The sequence below is a fragment of the Nothoprocta perdicaria genome, unplaced genomic scaffold (assembly GCF_003342845.1).
Source record: "Nothoprocta perdicaria isolate Ctin4 unplaced genomic scaffold, notPer1 scaffold_11, whole genome shotgun sequence".
Classification (NCBI taxonomy): Eukaryota; Metazoa; Chordata; class Aves; order Tinamiformes; family Tinamidae; genus Nothoprocta; species Nothoprocta perdicaria.
Window position 1 is genome coordinate 7,132,012 of NW_020454205.1, and position 16,490 is coordinate 7,148,501.

General features: G+C 47.0%; 1 protein-coding gene across 1 annotated transcript in view; it reads left to right on the top strand.

Moving 5' to 3' along the window:
• The window catches only part of COL6A3 (collagen type VI alpha 3 chain), a 50,205-nt gene that overhangs the window by 26,317 nt on the left and 7,398 nt on the right, over positions 1–16,490 (top strand). The window contains exons 16-41 of the mRNA XM_026047649.1: positions 919–990; positions 1,261–1,287; positions 1,419–1,463; positions 1,555–1,608; positions 1,826–1,888; positions 2,235–2,300; positions 2,960–3,013; positions 3,705–3,740; positions 4,296–4,358; positions 4,494–4,556; positions 5,145–5,207; positions 5,891–5,953; positions 6,741–6,791; positions 7,327–7,362; positions 7,471–7,533; positions 7,847–7,909; positions 8,772–8,804; positions 8,911–8,947; positions 9,056–9,067; positions 9,249–9,742; positions 10,208–10,307; positions 10,819–11,517; positions 12,753–12,855; positions 13,260–13,582; positions 14,119–14,379; positions 16,292–16,366. Coding sequence (XP_025903434.1) covers positions 919–990; positions 1,261–1,287; positions 1,419–1,463; positions 1,555–1,608; positions 1,826–1,888; positions 2,235–2,300; positions 2,960–3,013; positions 3,705–3,740; positions 4,296–4,358; positions 4,494–4,556; positions 5,145–5,207; positions 5,891–5,953; positions 6,741–6,791; positions 7,327–7,362; positions 7,471–7,533; positions 7,847–7,909; positions 8,772–8,804; positions 8,911–8,947; positions 9,056–9,067; positions 9,249–9,742; positions 10,208–10,307; positions 10,819–11,517; positions 12,753–12,855; positions 13,260–13,582; positions 14,119–14,379; positions 16,292–16,366 — 3,019 coding nt within the window. The remainder of the gene's footprint in view (positions 1–918; positions 991–1,260; positions 1,288–1,418; positions 1,464–1,554; positions 1,609–1,825; positions 1,889–2,234; positions 2,301–2,959; positions 3,014–3,704; positions 3,741–4,295; positions 4,359–4,493; positions 4,557–5,144; positions 5,208–5,890; positions 5,954–6,740; positions 6,792–7,326; positions 7,363–7,470; positions 7,534–7,846; positions 7,910–8,771; positions 8,805–8,910; positions 8,948–9,055; positions 9,068–9,248; positions 9,743–10,207; positions 10,308–10,818; positions 11,518–12,752; positions 12,856–13,259; positions 13,583–14,118; positions 14,380–16,291; positions 16,367–16,490) is intronic.

The window sequence follows — 16,490 nt, forward strand, 5'->3', positions numbered from 1 at the left end:
CATGTGCTAAGCTGCTGGTCCAGTTCCCAAATGCTCCTGGGGAGCAGGGAGCTCCCTCAGAGTTAGAGAGGGCCTAGTGGGGGGCAATAATTCCCATGTTTCAAGGTGACTCAGCTTTACACTATCCCTGCAAGGCAAGGGGTAATGTTTGCAGCTGATTCCAGTCCCCTTGAAGCAGGACACAGAGATCTTGAACACGAACAGAACAAACTCCTTGATTTCATTAAAGCAGTAACCTATTCCAAAGGTATGAGTATTGGATGCAGCACAGAGGAGATTCAAGTAATTCAGAAGATGGGACCAAAAAGGGGTGTTTCTATCACTCACAGTGGCAGACAACATGAGTCCCATGATTTCTTACAAGCAGCATTTCATCCAAATTCTTACCTCATGAAATACCACATCACCTCTGGAATAAACAACTCTCCATGCATCATGCCCCAAAGGTTAAACGGAGGCCATGGGGCTGGCTTTGCTCTTTGCTTTTTCAGTATCAGAGGCAGGGACCAAATGCTGCCGTCAGATACTACACGCAACGCAATGTTTTCCCGAGGAGATAAGGTCAGACTTGGATGAGAGCTTTGTGCATAGCTCCAAGGGTTGCTTGTCATTTTTTAAAGGAGAAATTTTAAAGCTGTTTCAGAGCTGAGGACTAGACATAATTTAAAAAGAGTGTTTCAGTAGTGAAGGCTTAGAACTGGCTTCTGCACAACAAAGGCAAGAGATGGTGGGGATACTTCAAAAGCCATGGGCAGGTCTTGACTTTACAGAGCCTGATGCTCCATTTAATCCCACAGTGCTTCCATGAGTGTGGCACCAAGAAGCCACCTCCCAGCTCTGCAAGTACATATAGGTAGGCAGAAAAAACATGTGCCTTGGGCAAACCTTGACTACTGCACTTTTCCTTCCATGTGACAGGGTGAGCGTGGGCCGCCAGGTGTCAACGGGACCCAAGGTTTCCAGGGATGTCCTGGGCAGAGAGGAACAAAGGTATGTTTGTAAGGAGCCTGCAAAGAGCAGACCCAGAGTCCAGCTGGTGGAAAGCCCCTGAGGCCAATTCCAGACACTTGAGGATCTCATGCAACAGCCACAGCGTCTCCTCGAGTATTAGTATCTACTCGGCCTAACACCACCGCTCACAGCTTACACCACAGCATTAGACTCTGGATCTGCTGCCAAGCACAGCCCCTCCTTCCCCAACACTTCCCACAGGGATGAGATGGGCAAAAGTTGAATAACCACCTTTTCTGATCTCTTCAGGGCTCTCGCGGATTCCCAGGAGAGAAGGTATGGAGCTATTTTCTAATGCTGCAGCCATGAGTGTGAATGGGTGAATGCATCCGTGTTTCCCCCCGTTACGCTCCCATTGAACGTGGTAAATGCTTCACCATTTGCCCCTTGCTGCTTCTCTCTTGCAGGGAGAACTAGGAGAAATGGGTCTGGATGGTATTGATGGAGAAGAGGTCAGTCATTTTAATTGCTCTTCCTTCTTTATAACAAGATGCTCTGAAGCAGCAGAATTTTCTCTAATGCATTTTTCTTTTTCTGTTGCAGGGAGACAAAGGTTTGCCAGGCTCCTCTGGAGAGAAGGGATATTCTGGCAGGAGGGTAGGTTTTATTACATTAGCTGTTACAAATGGCTTGGTGGATAGTTAAAGGGTGGATTTGAACTAATAGAGGGTGAGGAAAGCCTGGCATGGTCCTGAAGTCGCGTTGCAGTGTATCCCTTGGGATTGTTATTGCAGGGCGGGGAGCTGGATTGACTGGGACACAGCAGGAAAGCTCTCTGCATATCCCTCTCACTAACCTTGTGTGTTTGCTACAGGGTGATAAGGGAGTCAAAGGCGATCGAGGAGAACGAGGCGACCGTGGGCTCCGTGGAGATCCGGTAAATACGACTTAGGCATCTTCTCATCTTCCACAGCTCCCTACTGGTCCCACTAAATGACACGTGGCCAAGGGCAACAGCTACAGCCCATGTAGCTGCAGTCCAGGCGCTGCTGGCAATGGGCAATAAGGCTGGGGCTATTCTCTGGAGTGCTGTGGAATAAGACATAGACATTTCATGTGTGAAATGGTCTGTCTGTATGAAAACACCAATATTAAAACTAATCCAGTATAAAATGAGAGAGAAAAAAAGAAATGTTAGTTCTGAGCTATCATGGAATAGTTTATGGTGTCTGACTTTCATGTCCCACTTACACAGCTGTTTTTCATTGCTGTATTGCTTTCAGGGAGATTCAGGAGCTGATAATACTCAGCGGGGCTCCAGAGGCCAGAAGGGTGAAATTGGACCAATGGTAAAGTTTCTTTGTTGTGTTTTGTTGTTTTTTTTTGTTTGTTTTTACAGTAAAATAGAACAAACAAGTAAGAAAAAATGATGCTGCCAAAAAGGTGCAAGTTTCTTAAACTCATCCTGTGTTTGTAGATGGAACAGCTTTCCTTTGGAAAAAGTTGATAAACTGCAATCAAAACTTTCCCCGGGAAAAGCTCAGTTTGGGTGATGTTTTGTGTAAAAGGCCTATTTTTCATTTACAAAACGTTCCGGAGACTGCCGTTGAAAACAACCTGGTGCTTGCAAATTAACTTCATGTGCTATTACAATTCAGGATTGAAAAGTGGAGAACTCTCAAATCCAAATGCTCTGATTGACCCGAAACCTTTCAAAAAAGCCCATATCCCTTCCAAAACCTCTGAACTCTTTTTCCATTCATTTCAGAATAAAAATGCATCTTAAAATGTCAGATAGCATTTCCCAAGGAATGGAAATGTCAACTTGAATTCTCCCAAACTCTTGATGTAATGTCTCCCATCAGTTGTTAGAATGATTTCCATCAATACTAGAATACTGAATAACTGGTGTGAAAGTGTGGAGAGAGACATTTTCACAGAACTGAACCTGTTTTCCCAGTGCCTGCTTATTGCAGGGCACTCACCTGAGTTTTTGTATTTCCCATAGGGAGAACCTGGAGGTCCTGGGGTAGGCGGGCAAGATGGTGGAGTCGGGAGGCAGGTGAGTTTCCAGACCTGCAATCAAAAGGGGCAAATTTGGTTTACACCACCCAAAGATCTGTTCCTCCTCTCTGCAAAAATCTTTTTCCTAGGCACTAACACCTTGCCTTTTGCCTTTCCAGAAATGATTTAAAAACAAACAAAACACTTGAATGAAAAAGCCTGATGTTTTCTACAATTTCATACTTACAAGGTCTAATCCTGGTTTTATTCACTCCAGTGTGAATGCCAGTGAAGGTACACCTCATTTACTCTGGCAACATAGGACAGCTGTAATTGCCTGCTAATATGTCAAGAATATAATTGAGCCAGCATCTCTGAACCTCTGGGATGCAATCCCTGCTGCTCTGCTTCCACCGAGAGCACCTGGCCCAGGCATTTGTGGAGACTGTGCATGAAACAGGGGCAAAACATATGCTGCCACACATGAGCAAGCAACTCATTTTCCAGGAAAGGTGGGGGAATGCAAGGGAGAAGTAAATGTGCAAAGGTTTGTGAAAATGAGCTATTCTGCACAAGGTGGAACATGGGTTTCTCTCTCCCTATTCCCCCTTCAATAGTTTAAAACTATTTAAAAATTAAATTTTGGATAATAAGAAGTAGAGATACGCTGATCTAAGGGCAACACAGAAATGCATGCACTTACCCATACATGCCTTGCCTAACAAGTCTCACCGTTTCTTCGTTCACAGGGTATGGCAGGACGAAGGGGACCGATTGGAATTAAAGTAAGTGTTTGGTGCCCAATATCTTGGACCCCTAGCAATGCACCCTGAGCTCCTGTGGTGCCCTAGGTGGTGGCAGCCAGAGAGCTCAGAGGGATGTGCCAAGAGGAGAGACGTGTGGGTTTTACTTCTTCCTTTCTGCCTTGTCTCTTCTCCAGACTTCCCTCCTCCTCTGCTGTTGTGAGATTGGGCTGGCAGCAGCCTCCCCTGGCAGAGCTGGATCAAGGTTTCTCAGCCACATGGGCAATATTATGAAGTTCTTTCCCTGTCCTGGCTGAGAGGACCTCTAATTCAGCCCTGGATACGCTACCAGGACTTAGCTAAGCAGGAACAGCACAAAGGGACCAAAACATGAAGAAGAATTATGCTCACTCTTTGTAGGAGGCAGATTAACCCAGTGGTTCTGTACTTGTTTTCTGCGTAACCCCACTCTAGAAAAAAAGGTTCTCTCCAATGTAACTATAAAGCAGCGTTCCCTGCCCTGAAACCTCCTTGCTGCTCCCATAGTCTGGACCATGTCACCCCACACTAATCCTCCCTGTTGTTTTACACTTACAGGGCAACAGAGGCTCACCTGGTCAAGCAGGGCCGGCTGGAGAACAAGGCATGAGAGGGCCACAGGTCAGTGGATTTGCAGGCGTTCACACCATGCAGCGTGTGACATGCTGAAAATCACCTCTCGGCTGCGGTAGCTTTTGCTCTGTGACATCTGTGTTCGTTCGGACTTGACACGGTCTCTCTTTTCTCCCCACACAGGGTCCTCCTGGTCAGCTTGGCACACCAGGTCTGAGAGGAGAGCAGGGAGTTCCTGGACCTAGGGTAAATCCTTCTGCTTGTTCTCAGTCAGTATCAAAGGCCACTCATCAAGAAAATCTTGGCTAAATAAGCCCAAATAAGAGCCAGTTAAATTGTCTTCCCATTTTCCCATAGGGCTCCAACATTTGTTTTGTTCTCCCTTAATAACACACTCTTCCAGAATGATTCTCCTCTCAACTTATGCTAAAGATTTCTTGACCAAGAATGACATAAAAGGGGGGAACTGAAAGCAGCCACAAAAAGGGCCAGGACTTGAGGGTTTGGCCCATTATGGTTTGAATAACGTGAATTAACGTCACCGAGAGACCTGCAGGGCATTTGCACCCTTTCAGACCACAGCACAACCATCTCATGTGCTTGCTGGGGGCTCCTTCCTGACATTATTTCTCCCTCTTGCTGTTTATCCCAGCAAGACTCAAGATGCCAGACATATCTTACATTTCCCCCTTCAGCCAATCTCCTGAGCAGGACTTTGCCTTCCCTGTATGCACCTTTCCTGGGAGTGGGGGTTCCTCTAGAGAGATTATAGCTTGCTACAACAATTCACGTGGAACTGACCTGGTCCTCAGTTCTTCCTCTATTTCTGTTCAGGGTGGTGGAGGACCACCAGGAACGCCAGGAGAGCGTGGCAGGATTGGTCCCCTTGGGCGAAAGGTACGTCTGGATGAGCACAGGACCTCACTGGGTAAAGCTGCAATGAAAACTTGGTGGATAGGAGCAAGATTAAAAAGAATAATGGAACATTTTGGAGCAAAACCGGCTCATCTTTACTGGCTTGCATAGGTGTGGACTAAAGCATGGCTAAACACCAAGGCTGTCTCATTAAGGCCCTATTTAATTGAACAGATGGGGGAAAGGAGCTGCATGACAGCAGCTGTGAGACCCCTGAATAATTTTCCACAGCAGATTCTCAGCCAGTGCCCACCTAGGAAGGTGGTTGGGTTGGACCTCACAAGGCCATCCATGTGCTTTTCCCTCTCCAGATATATGCACACCCTGGGTCATTTCCATGGCTGCTCCACTGCCAATATGCACACACAAAACACCCTGGGTGTGGGAGCTTTTATCTTTAAAGTGTGAATAAAGGCAAATATTAAAAGTACCATCAAGTGAGTAGGACTTCTTGGCGTCCTAAGCCACATCATTCAGGTTTCTTGAGATGACTGTGTCTGGCTAAAGGGCAAGGAGTTTTATTGCTGTATAGTCCTAGTCATGCCCTTCCACTTGCAAGGACCACTGCAAACCAGTTTTATTTAGAGAAACCAATGTTTATGGGGTGGGAAAGGCTTGGACTCCCCTGGAATTTCATCATATACTTTAGTGGATGTTTTCTTCAGGGTGAGCCTGGAAACCCTGGACCCAGAGGACCAAATGGGCAGCAGGGACCACGAGGAGAAATGGTAAGTGTGGCTGTGCACTCAGACCTTTAGGGATGCTGGACTAAACCCTCTCCTGGAGCTAATGGGCCACTGCCCTCCACAGCAGAGAGTTTCTATTTCACACAGTGCAAGAGGGAAATAGGCTCTGTTTGTGCTCCGGCACGAGCATAGTTTGAAATGGTAGTTGCTTCAAAAGTGACCTTTAACAGCTCAGATCTGCCTGCAGACAGATGTACAAAGCAACACAGGGAAGACTTTTTGCAAGGTAGAGCATGGGACACAAATCTCTCCTATGTAGGTGCTTGGTCTTGTCCTGGCTCATTGCATGAGGCATAAGTAGACATCCTGAATTAACTATGTGTAGTAGTTCAAATTATCCCATAAATGGGGTTTAGGAATTAACTGAGCCTCATTCATAATATGGCTTGCTTTATGTGCTGAGGGGTCATGTGTGAAAAAGCAGTGGGTGAAAATAAGGAAGCAAAAGCATGGGTCAAACATACCTGTTAGTTGCCCCTCCAGCACTAGCTGAACTGGGGAGTCGTGTCCTAGTCTGCTTCCCACTGCTGACCTCCACGCAGATTTTACACATTGTGAGTACATGCTAAGCAGGTTTTAACTTCATCTGTAATTTTAGCACTGTCATGGTTTTTTTTCCCACTTCTTTCTAACAAAAGTTTCACCTGAAAAAGGTCCTCTCAGGGGCATCAATGGGTTCTTCCTATTCAAGTGCCTGCACACTGGATCTGTGATATTTAAGGTATTCCTGGAAGACAGCATGTTAATTCCCTTGACTCTGTGATTTTAGGGTGATGATGGACGAGATGGAATTGGTGGACCTGGTCCTCAAGGCAGAAAGGTATGCATGTCCTCAACAGCCACACCCCGTATCGGGCTTATCATATCCAAGGACAAGGAACTAACAAAGGTCACCAAGCAGAGGGGTTCACAGCCTAGGTAAAGTCAGAGAGATCTCCCATACAGCCACAGAAATCAGCCTTAAGTGCAACCTGGTGGAAAATCAAGCAAGGCTCTTTTGAATCCTTCCTGTCTGCTTTTGTCTTGGTTTCACCACCTGCATTAGCTTCTAGCAGGAAGCATGCCCTTTTGGTTACTTCTAGCCAGAAAGCCCCAGGAGCATCTGTGGAGTTTTAAAAATAATAAGCCAGAATCTCTGACAGCTCATTCACTGTTGACATTAGTCTTAGAGACCTTAAAAACAGTAGCTGCTTGCTTTCCATTAATCATACGTGGAACAACACTGCAAATTGAACTTGCAGTCTCTCTCGCTTTTCACTGTATCATTTAACATCTTAAACTGGTGCGGATCTGTCTGCAGAACTAGGATTATTTTCCAAAACTCTTATTTCAAATGAACTCTTATGTTGTTTCAGGGAGAACGAGGCTTCATAGGCTACCCAGGGCCCAAGGTACGGTGCAGCCAATGTACTCTGAATTCCTTTTCCAAGCAATGTAGCAATCCCTGTTGTCCTGTGCAGATCTAGAGCTACTGTTTGTGCTTTTTTTCCTAACTTCAGGGTTTACCTGGTGACCGTGGTAGTGCTGGAGGCCCAGGCCCTAAAGGAAACAGAGGCCGCAGAGTAAGTCTGACATGTCTCAGCTCGGGGCAGTGGGCCCTTGGGCATGCATGGATGGAAAGATGGGCACGTCTTTCCCCCTGTCTGTTGACCCACACTCCTAGGAGCCCTCCTGCAGATATTCATGGATAGAGGCTTTCTGGAGAAAGGAGGCATTTCTACTGAACAAAAACAAGCCACTATGAAAGCCCTACTTAAGAGCTTTGCCATGCTGCCCTCTGAGGAAGCTCACTACCCATGAGATTTTCCCTGCCCCCAATCTCTGTTTCTTGTCATCTTGACAGTGAATCAGAGGACTTACCTTGTCTCTTTCTAGGGAAATGCAGGAGATCCTGGGACACCTGGTCAGAAAGGAGAGGTTGGATATCCTGGACCATCTGTAAGTGTTCGTTGCATGAATTGCTGATCACATCTCTGGCTTCCCTGCACCATATATGATGCTCCCCTTTTGGTTTGGCCTCTGTTCAGTTTCCTGCACATCTCCCCTCTGCAGAAGGGGGTGTGCTATCAGGACAGTCATCAGATGGGCTTTTTACGCCTCTGTAAGTGGTAGCAAGAGGGGAGGAGTTGTACCTTCTTGGCCGGGGCCACCAAGGAGTCCTCAGCCGTCCAAAAGCAGGGCTGATGGCACTGAGAGCACTCAGGGCCAAGGAGTCCATCAGATCCGCCTGCTCTCGCTGTGCTTGTCCCACGTGGGACATTTCCTTTGCAGCATTTGGTGCCGGGGAAATCCGCCAACCACAACAGCTAAATCCCACCCTGCGGCATCACGAGGACGCAGAGACATCTCCCACACAGAGCAATGCAGGAGATACTGCCAAGTCCATAGCTGCAGGGACCCCTGGCAAGAGATAGAGAGTGCGTGGTTAGGTGGTTTTGGGTTTATTTTGAGTTATTTTTTTTTTTTAAACAATTGGAGATCACCAAAACTGCTCAAAATGCTGGTGCTCACTGAGCTCCCTTCAGCAGGCCTGAAAGTGCCCTGTGCTCACCCCACAGCCCAAACTGGGAGAGAAAGAGCATACAGCATTGACCACCTGGCTCAGCTGGTCATGCAGCAAGGTCAATGAGGAAAGAAGAAAACGTTTCTTACTTGTTGCTGGAAACACAGCTGAGGAAAAAGCCAGATTTCCCTTTCTCTTGTGCACAATCCATGGCTAAACAGCAAGTGCAAATAACCTCACGGGACACTCTTGAAAGACATATCGCACTCAATCAGTGTCATTTTGTTTTTCAAACAGGGACTTAAAGGAGATAAAGGAGAATCCAGAGATGTAAGTGTGACATCAGTTCTCCCTTGCTGTTCTGAAATATTCTTCTGTTTACTTCATCACGTATCTTTTCCCCCTTTTCATTCTTTTTCTTCTTTTTTTTTTAAAGCAATGTGCACTTGTCCGGAACATCAAAGACAAATGCCGTGAGTACATCAGTGCTTTGCTATTTCTCTGCCGCTCACCTTGTCTGTCAGCCGTGTTATATGAACTGCATTGACTAAATTGCTCTTTTCTTCTCATCTTTTCCACAGCTTGCTGCTATGGTAAGTCCCCCTTGACTCATTAAAATCCTGCTATGTCTCTGGGGGCCAGATGCTCACTGAGTCAGTAAATCAGCTCATGGCAGCTCTTTGGCAGTGAAACTGATTTACACCAGCTGAGGATCTGGTCCTTGCATCCTAATAAAAAATATCTGGCACTGTTTCCAACACACATTTCTGGCAGGTCCCAAGGAGTGCCCCGTCTTCCCAACGGAGCTGGCATTTGCTATCGACACCTCCTCGAATGTCGGGAGGGAACTTATCAACAGGATGAAGCAAACTGTGCTCAGAGTGGTTAATAACTTAACCATCGCTGAGAGCAACTGTCCCCGGGGAGCCCGGGTGGCCCTGGTCACCTACAACAACGAGGTCACCACGGAGATCCGCTTTGCTGATGCCAGGAAGAAGTCGAGCCTCCTCCAGCAGATCCAAAACTTCCAAGCGACCCTGACCACAAAGCCACGCAGTCTGGAGACTGCCATGTCCTTCGTGGCCAGGAATACCTTCAAGCGTGCCCGGAGTGGGTTCCTCATGAGGAAGGTGGCTGTCTTCTTCAGCAATGGGGACACAAGAGCCTCCCCACAGCTCAACGAGGCAGTGCTGAAGCTCTACGATGCTGGGGTGACGCCTGTGTTCCTCACCAACAGACAGGACCAGGTTCTCATTAGAGCTCTGGAGGTTGGTATCATCATATTTTGACCTCAGTCCAACTCAACAGGATAGATCAATGTCATGCTTTTGCTGGCTTCTTTAGGACTGGATCAAGCACTTACCATTAAGAAAGTATTTCAAAGCAAATTCATCCAACTTGTCTATTAGGAAGGAATTCCACAATGCAGGATGGGATGCTGTAAAACACTAATGTTGTGATGAGTCTTTTGTATCCTGGACCATCGCAACAGTGTGCCAGGTGCTGGAGGAAACAGAAAGGACAGTGCTCGCAGGGAGAATGACTGAGATGGAAAGGCAATAGATAAAAGATGGAACTATTGTAGCTTCCTCCCTGGCAGGACAGCAGGGTGCTGGGGAAAAAAATCTCTTAGAATTAACCAGAAAATCACTTGCCCCTACTTGGAACTGAAAACAGTAGAAGACACAATCACTAATGCCGTGGGTTTTTTTTTTTCTTTGCATCTATTCCAGATCAACAACACAGCAGTCGGACACGCAATCGTTCTTCCAACCAGTGGCAGTCAGCTCAACGAAACTATCAGGAGACTCTTGACTTGTCACATTTGTCTGGGTAAAGCACACGTTCCCCTTCTAGACTATGCCAAATCCTACTGGTTGCGCAGCAGCCAGCTGTCAGCAATGCAGAAGGGGAGCCCAGTTGGGCTTCAGCCCTTTCGCTGCTGAAGACAAGGCATTCAGAGTCCCAGGTTGAGCAGAAAGCATTGGCATCGTGGGTGAGGCTCGCTGCTTAGCATGGGCGTTCTCTGCTTTGCAAAGAGGAGCTTCTTGTTTGGCCTGTTCCCATTTTGACAGCCCTAACGCCACTGGCTAAGCATTCTAAAAAATGGCCTTCTGCCATTTATGACAGAGAGCTTCAGGGATGCCTTTGGACAAAGGAGTACATGCAAACACTAAGTGCATAACTACATGTGCTGTGGGATGAAATGACTTCTGCATCAAGTAATGGAGGGGTGAATGTCTATGGCTTGGTAGTATTTCATATGACGCAAGGGATTTTAACAGGGACAGGGATTTTTCCTTTTCAGCTCATCCAAATGAAACCTTCTGTATTTATTCCTTAGATGTGTGTGATCCTGACCCTGTCTGTGGCTTTGGCAGTCAGAGACCTGTATTCAGAGACCGAAGGGCAGCCCCAACCGATGTGGACACCGACATAGCCTTCATCCTGGATAGCTCGGAGTCCACCACCCCTCTGCAGTTCAGTGAGATGAAGAAATACATTTCCCACCTTGTAAGTAACCTGGAGATCAGCTCTGACCCCAAAGCATCTCAACACCATGCAAGAGTTGCAGTTCTCCAGCAAGCTCCTTACGAATATGAAACCAACTCCAGCTTCTCACCAGTAAAAACGGAGTTTTCACTAACTGATTACGCATCCAAAGAGAAGATGATTAATTACCTACACAACCAGATGACCCAGCTCTATGGCACAAGGGCTATGGGAAGTGCCATTGAACACACAATGGCTCATATTTTTGAAACTGCACCAAACCCTCGGGATCTAAAAGTTATAGTTCTGATGATGACTGGAAACGTGAAAAAACAGGAACTTGAGTACCTGCAAAGAGTTGTTATCGATGCCAAATGCAAAGGATATTTCTTTGTTGTCTTGGGCATCGGCAGGAAGGTGAACGTCAAGAACATCTACAACCTAGCTAGTGAGCCCAATGATGTGTTCTTCAAGCTGATTGATAAGCCAGGAGAGCTTCATGAAGAGCCCCTCCTACGCTTCGGGAGACTGCTCCCATCTTTTATCAGAAGTAAGTATAGCATCCCTCAGACCAAGCACTATGAAAGTGGCAACATATTATATCAATACAGTTAGTCTGATAGGGTTGATCTAGCTGACTGTTTGCTGAGTGTGCTCTGGCCTGATCACCTCCTTTGACCAGCAGGTCCCACTAAAGTGGCCTTTTTGTCCAGTTTCTTTTTATGAAATCCGTACTGTGTGGTCAGTTACTTCTCATAGGTCTGTGTACTTGAATTTGCCCTTCTCTTTAGTCTCCCTGTCCTCCTAGCCTTTTAGTCAGTTGGTCCATCAAGTAGATTCTGCACGTCTATCCATCTGACTTATCTCTCTGGTCTCACTGACTTGACGTGAGTGTGGTCAGCCAGTAGCACAGCTACACACAAGATGTTGTATTCCATTGGGTCTGCTTGTGCTGGGACACTTGGCAATCTGAAGTGCAAATACCAGGCTAAGGCTGACACAGAGCCTCCTGAACACGCAGTAGATCTTTCTTCCGAACTTCATCATAAGCATTTTGTCTAGCAGACATTTGCCCTGCTCGGACAGAGATCTGAAGTTGCTGTATTCAGATCTATGAACCAGAGAGACAAGAGTCTTTGTTCAAAGATAAATAACATTGCTATGTTTGAGGTGCACCTACATATTTCATATGTGGAAAATTCATACCTCAGCTTAACTAGAGATCTCAAGACACATCTCCAGCTAAAGCTAGTTAGCAGATATCCTAAACAGGTCTAGCCAGGAGGGACAAGAAATGGACCTTTACTAGGAAAACTAGTTTTTATCAAAAAAGCCTCGATGATCAATCCACTGGGCTAACAAAGCACTGGTTCAGAAGTATCTTCCAGTGGAATAGGAAGCAAACATCTGCATATCTTTCCTATGTTTAAGTTTCTGCATTTTTCCCCTCTTTACTCCTGGAAATGTCTAACTACTGGAAAATACTCTTAACTGTGTGATTACAAGTACTTTTTTATAAGGATGCTGTTTACATGGGGCAGACTAAGATGTATATACCCCTTGCTGCAGTTACTGCTCTCGTGTTTATACACTGGAATAACAAATCTCCCATCCTTGGATGCTGCAGGAACCGCATCAAATTTCAAGAGATTTGACACAGTCTTGAACAGAGCAAGCAGAGAGAGGGGAATGTTTTTAATTAAGATGGACTATATGTAAGGCAGCGTTGATAAGCAGCTTCCATCCTCAAAGGCGCTGTTTAATGCCAGGCTCTCCTGTCTGTAGGTGATTCTGCTTTCTACCTGCCTCCGGAGATCAAGAAACAGTGCGAGTGGTTCCAGGGTGACCAGCTAGCCAAGAACCACAGTCACACTGGGCACAAAGCAGTGTAAGTACCGGCTGGTCGATGGGAGGAGGAGCTTTGCTGGAAGGCTACCTAGGGCAGAACATTCATTTCTGAATTTCCATTTGGGAAGAGAAAAAAAAAAAAAGAAAAAGGAAAAAGCTGCTTCAATCATAATCAGGATTATCAGCCTGCTGCCCATTTCTTTAATGTTGTACCAAAGGAGCAACAAATCTCTTTTCTAGAGGTAGATAAGCACACATATGATTTTGCTTCTAATTTTGTATTTAAAGATGCATTAAAGGTATGAAGGAAGCAGCTGCTGCTGTCATCACTCAGGTCAAGAATTCCAGAAATGACTAAGTAGTTTGGGACTTTCCCCACTTGCAGCACCAGGAACTTTGCTTTCGCCTGCAGGACCTAACATACAACGGGTCCTACTCTTTCAGGTACGTGGCTCCCGACGCCACTCTAAGCAGAACGACAAGTGCCAGCACCCCAGTCAGTGCCAGCGTGAAGCCTGCTGCAAACACCCGTGCCAAAAGCACCACGGCTGCGAGCACCACTGCCCAGACCAGAGCCTCCACCCGCAGCCCCACAAGCACCACGGCCCAGGCCAGCACCACCCCACAGACCACGACCAGCACCACGGCCCAGGCCAAAGCCAGCACTGTGGCCCAGGCCAAAGCCAGCACCGGGGCCCAGGCCAAAGCCAGCGGCCGCACCGCAGCAAACGCCACCACCTCTGCAGGTGGTAGGAGAAGACATGGTGGTATGTGAATAGTCCTTTTGCTTTCAGTGTTTTCACCTCAGCTTAGCTAAATGTTGTTATTTATGGTCATTCATACAATGAGGTTGGGTGAACTCTCGGTTGGTAAAATAATAGTTGTGGTTTGTTCAGCACTTCATTAGTGTTGGGAGCCTCTTGGAGAATGAGGAGATTCTTCCAGATGGGCAAAGTTAGCATGAGAGCCTCCCTGTGTGCTCTTGCAAGGGGGTAAAAGCACCTCTACACCCATGTTATAAACACATATTATAAAAGGTCTGCTTCGATTTGCTTTCTGCCTGTTTCTAGATTGCAGCAGGTTATTAAGCAAAATCACTTGGTGCTGGGCACTCGAGATGCCAAAGCCAACAGGCACCTCTGCACAATTTGTTTTTAATGATCCATAATTGCTTTCAGGCAAATTCAGTCTCTGGACAGACTTTTTCAGTGAATTGAAAATAACACCCGCAGCACTAAGCTATCTTTTGCTTAAGACCTCTCCTCTTCCAAAATCCTTACTTGGTGCTTACTTTGAATTGCAGCAAAGACAAATGACATCCAGATCACCGACGTCACCGAAAACAGTGCCAGGCTGCGCTGGGTCAGCCCGGAGCCTGCCAACTCCTTTACTTTTGATATCACCATCACCTTGGCACATGACCACTCGCTAGTGCTGAAGCAAAACCTGACGGGCACCGAGCGCATCATCGGAGGCCTCAGGAGCGGACAGAAATATTTGGTAGTCATCACCGGCTACCAGAAATCCCAACCCAGAGTGACCTACACGGGAACATTCAGCACAAGTAAGTGGCCACCAGGGAAAACAAAATGAAACAAACATTTGTTTTTCGGTTTAAAATGCTGGACAGAAAAACATGGAAAAAAAGTATGTTAGAGATGGGAAATCGGTTGGTAGCTATGGTCCAGGTCCTGACAATGCTCTGCTGTGTTCCTGCATGTCTTGCATCCTACAGCCCAGCAGCAGGACCTGGTTGTGAAACAGGGAGAGTATGTTGCTTTGGCAAATGCAAGTTGACACTTCAGTGGTGTTAAATCAAGACAGATTACAGTGGAATTAAAGCCAGTCCCAGAGGGGTATTTGTCTTATTGTGCGTGCAGAAGGCTTTACACAATGTGTCTTGGTGGGGTCCAGCAGGCATTGCTGTAACTAATAATGAGAGTTAAACTGGTCTTTAACAGGACAAATTCAGCCCAGTTCAGCCCAGCCCAATTGCAAAATAAGCAAGAAAAGCTGTTTTTCAGATGGCAATTTCCATAGCACCTATCTGCTTTGCATAGTATGGCATCCAACAAAAACATACAGAAGGGATTAAATGGCAAGTTTCATCCTTTGGGAGATCACATGTGCCCAAGCCCTTTGGCATAGGCAAAAGTTGCTATATAAAACAAAGGCAATATTTCAATAGTTTGGCATAGGTGGTGCGGAGAAGCTTGTGCTGGTCCTGCCAGTGCTGCGCTTGGCTTATTCTGGCACTCCAAAGCCTCTTCCAATGCTTGCAGGGAGTCTTTCCATTGACTTCTGTGGGTTTGGATCAGGCTTGAAGTCTCTTACCTTCATGAGCAATAAATGGGCCCACAAAAATGTTGGGAAAAGACATCAATTTGCAGAAGTAACATTTGCACGCCATAACTTGAAACTCATGAGGTCAAGAAGAATTACACTGCCTATGGAGCAAATCCAGAAAGGGAACAGCTGTGGCTGAAGCCACCCATATCCACAAGCTGCTACCTGGACTATTAGGTTTCACTGTTACTAGTCACCCAAAGCCACACATGACCTTCTGCCACCACAAAAGAGCAAGTCCAACTGTTGCTGGCTCCATCCCTTTCCTGCCCTACAGTCCCATGGAAGATGAGCCTTAGTTTGCCATGCGAAGCGTGAGATGCAACATGATACAATCATGCAGAGCATGATGTAATATGAAGTGCAGTTCCCCTTTCTATCATTTCTTCCTGGTGGACTTCTACCAGGGAAGACCTCGACTTGGTCTAATTCCTATAGGCCATTATGGTAGGAGAGCAATCGGAGCATCTCTAACAGCAAAAGGCCTTTATGCATCACTTGGAGAACTCCTGAAGGTCACAGGAAAAAAGAGAATGGACTGCTAGATCTATCAGGACCTACTTGTTCTCCTGGAGAATATATTTTTTCTCTATAATCCCTGCTCTCTCTGAGGCCAGAGAAACAAATACAAATTTAAGCTACAGAGTGTTCACGGCCACTGCTCCACAGTCACTGCCGAGTTGTAGGCAGTGACTGTGAGTGATGGGAAGCAGCTCTTCATGTGGGGGACCAGGAGAAGCTCCCCTTGGAGTCACCACCGAAGGAAGAGCACGGCCGCGCAATGGAGCAGCCCGCTGGGAAGAGTAACGCGAATTTGTCCTGGCGCTGCTGGGCGGTCATGTATTACTCACGGAGTCAGCTGCATCCAATAAACATTTCTGAAACGTATGTGCTAGGGTAAACAGATCCAGGCCTGACTCCTGCAGCTAGCGCGCCTTGCGTCCCCCTTGCTAGAACGGGGCCAGCGATTTTGTTTACTTCTGCGCCTTGGCTATTCGGCGCGGCCTCCTCCGCTGCTGCCCGAGGCGGTGTTCTGGCTGGAGACTCCTGCCTGATGGTGGTGGAGCTCACCCAGAGCTTTGCTGCAAGCTCCTTTTCCCTTTGGCTGACCGCTGTTTCTGCTCCCACAGAGACCCTGCCACAGGCCAAGGTAGCCCTGGACAACATGATGCTCAACACGGAGCCGCTGGAAGGGCCGGAAGGCGGTGAGTACCGGCGCGAGCACGGAAACACACGTGCACCACAGCACGAGTCCTGCCAGGGGCCTGGCCATTTGCACCAGTCTTCCCATCGCCCCCTCCACAAACCCAGAGCAGGAATAGCCCCGCT